This window comes from Gymnoscopelus braueri (assembly GCF_963280865.1).
Source record: "Gymnoscopelus braueri genome assembly, chromosome: 21".
Taxonomy (NCBI): domain Eukaryota; kingdom Metazoa; phylum Chordata; class Actinopteri; order Myctophiformes; family Myctophidae; genus Gymnoscopelus; species Gymnoscopelus braueri.
The window spans coordinates 12782134-12784633 of NC_137623.1; the positions used below are offsets into that span (position 1 = coordinate 12782134).

General features: G+C 42.2%; 1 protein-coding gene across 1 annotated transcript in view; it reads right to left on the minus strand.

Moving 5' to 3' along the window:
* tfap2a (transcription factor AP-2 alpha) overlaps window positions 1-2500 on the minus strand; it is a gene marked incomplete at its 5' end in the record, with an annotated part of 17065 nt that overhangs the window by 5707 nt on the left and 8858 nt on the right. The window contains 1 exon segment of the mRNA XM_080417580.1: window positions 2392-2500. This exon segment is cut by the window's right edge and continues 10 nt beyond it. Coding sequence (XP_080273706.1) covers window positions 2392-2500 — 109 coding nt within the window.

Sequence of the window (2500 nt, forward strand, 5' to 3'; positions counted from 1 at the left end):
TTAGAATTCCGGACTTATATACTTGTAACAAACAGAGTATTTCTACATTGCAGTATTGATACTTTTACAAAGTAAAACATGCGAGTATACTTTTTCCACGCACGGGAGAATCAGGAGAGAGAGAGAGAGAGAGAGAGAGATGAGAGAGAGAGAGAGAGAGAGAGAGAGATGAGAGAGAGAGATAGAGAGAGAGAGAGAGAGAGAGAGATGAGAGAGAGAGAGAGAGAGAGAGAGAGAGAGCTCAGACTCTCTCTCTCTCTGTTGATTTGTTCAAGTCTTTGGTTTTAATTTCCTGAAACAGTTGGCTTTTTACTGCGGGGGCTTCCTGCCCATTAAGCCTCCACTCCGGAAGAACGCATGCGCCAATTAGCATCTAAAGCTGCAGTCCGGTAAACTCGCTTCCATAAAACGGAGCGGATCATAAATAATAACAGCACGTTTCAGACACGTCCAGTGTCCCTCCTCCGCTAAACCAATGGTTCTCAACCAGTGGTTCTTTAGGAGTTGAGGCATTACATTTAGTTTGACTCGGTTCCACAGATAAACATTGTGGAAAATAGCAGATCTACAAGCTCGCAATGCCTTGCAACGCCAGGCGTTGTGTGCTTGTAGATCGGCTATTTTCACAATGTTTGCCTCTTCTTCATTTGACAATTTGGCCAATGTTTGACCAGCTTTTATATAGTATAGTGTGTTGATTACTTTAGTTTTTTTTAAGGTATTAAAAGGTCTTAAAGGTCCTTAAATTGTCACCTGGGGACCCCCCAAAAAAATCATGTGGGGACCCCCTGGAGGTCCCGACCCACAGGTTGAGAACCACCGCGCGCTAAACAACCATAATAGTGTCTCTTCAGGCCACCTAGCTCCATACACAGGCCTCTCTCTCAACCAAGCCCTTATCCTTAACAATCATACATTTCTCCAGCCTCATTACAATACAGCACCAGCACATTTCAATGAAGCATTCGGTTCTCTCGTCTGCAATAATGATTAACTGTGGGACCAATGAACCATCACAGGCTTTCACCTTTTAAAACCCACGGCACACCAAATACCACTGCACTGAATAATAAGGTTCAACTTTGCAAGCTAAATGGATTTTATCCAGTATACCAGCATAGCGAAGAGAAAAGGCATCCTTGCACCACATTATAATTGACTAATTTGATTCTTTAATAGGCCCCGCAACACATAAAGCTCCCCCAATAGGTCAGAGCCATGGCCTTTTGTATATGCAAAAGAAATATTCACTGTCTGAAAACCAACGACATATACAAGACTTTTAATAACTGTATTAGTGTTGCCAGTACCTATATCAGGCCTAATACTATTGTCGTAAACAATACAAAGTTAATCAATCAATTAATATCCCACCAATGAGGTGGACAAATACAGTCCCATAAACAAGCAACACTCAGTGAAGAAAATAAATATCCACTGTCTGAAAACCACATATACAAGACTATTAACAACTGCATTAATGCTGCCATTATACCTATATATCAGGCCTAATAATAATGTCGAAAACAATAAAGGGTTAATCAATCAATTAATATCTCACCCATGAGGTTGAAAAATTACAGTCCAATAAACAAGCAGCACTCAGTTAATTAAGTCGATGCCAGCACAAATGCACTGAGCATAAACTAGGCCAAACCATGGACCTGCAAGTGTCGTAAAAACGGTGCAGCCGATGCTGCAAAGCCCCACAAGAATGATCAGCTTCCATTCTTTCCCTCCAAACACACGCACACACACACACACACACAGCCTATTCTATCCTTCATGCATTATTACTTGCGAGGCAAAGTCAGTCCAAATTACACGGATGAGCGCCTGTATGCTGATTTTCGGGCGCCCCTTGCTATAAAGAGGCACCTGCTACTGCATGAGCCGCAAAACTCTGATTTATACCAGTGGTTCTCAACCTTTTTCAGGGCCGCGACCCCCCCCAAATAATCATATTTGAACTGGGGACCCCCCCCCCTTGATAAGCACTTGGAATGTACAGGAGTTGAGGCATTTGACTCGGTTCCACAGATACATATTGTGAGAATAGCCGATCTACAAGCTCACAACGCTTTGCAAAGCGAGGCGTTGTGAGCTTGTAGATCAGCTATTTTCACAATTTTTGCATCTTTATTATTTGACAATTTGGCCAATCTTTCAGCATTTTTATTGTGTAGTTTGTTGATTACATTTGATGCAGTAATGGTATTTTTTCTTTCCTTTCTTTCTTTTTTAGGTAATTAAAAAGGACTTAAAAGGTCATGAAATTGTCACTTCACTGTCATCTGCCCCCCCCCCCCAAAGAAAAATCATGTGTGGGCCCCTGGGGGTCCCAAACCACAGGCTGAGAACCACAGATTTTATACAATTTATATGACTTACCTTCGACTAGTGACGTTAGCAGGGTAACGTTGGCTGCCTTGCGTCTACCTGCGGGTAGATTCAATCCGATTTTATCCAGTTTCTCCCTTAAGGACCTGCCTCCATTCTT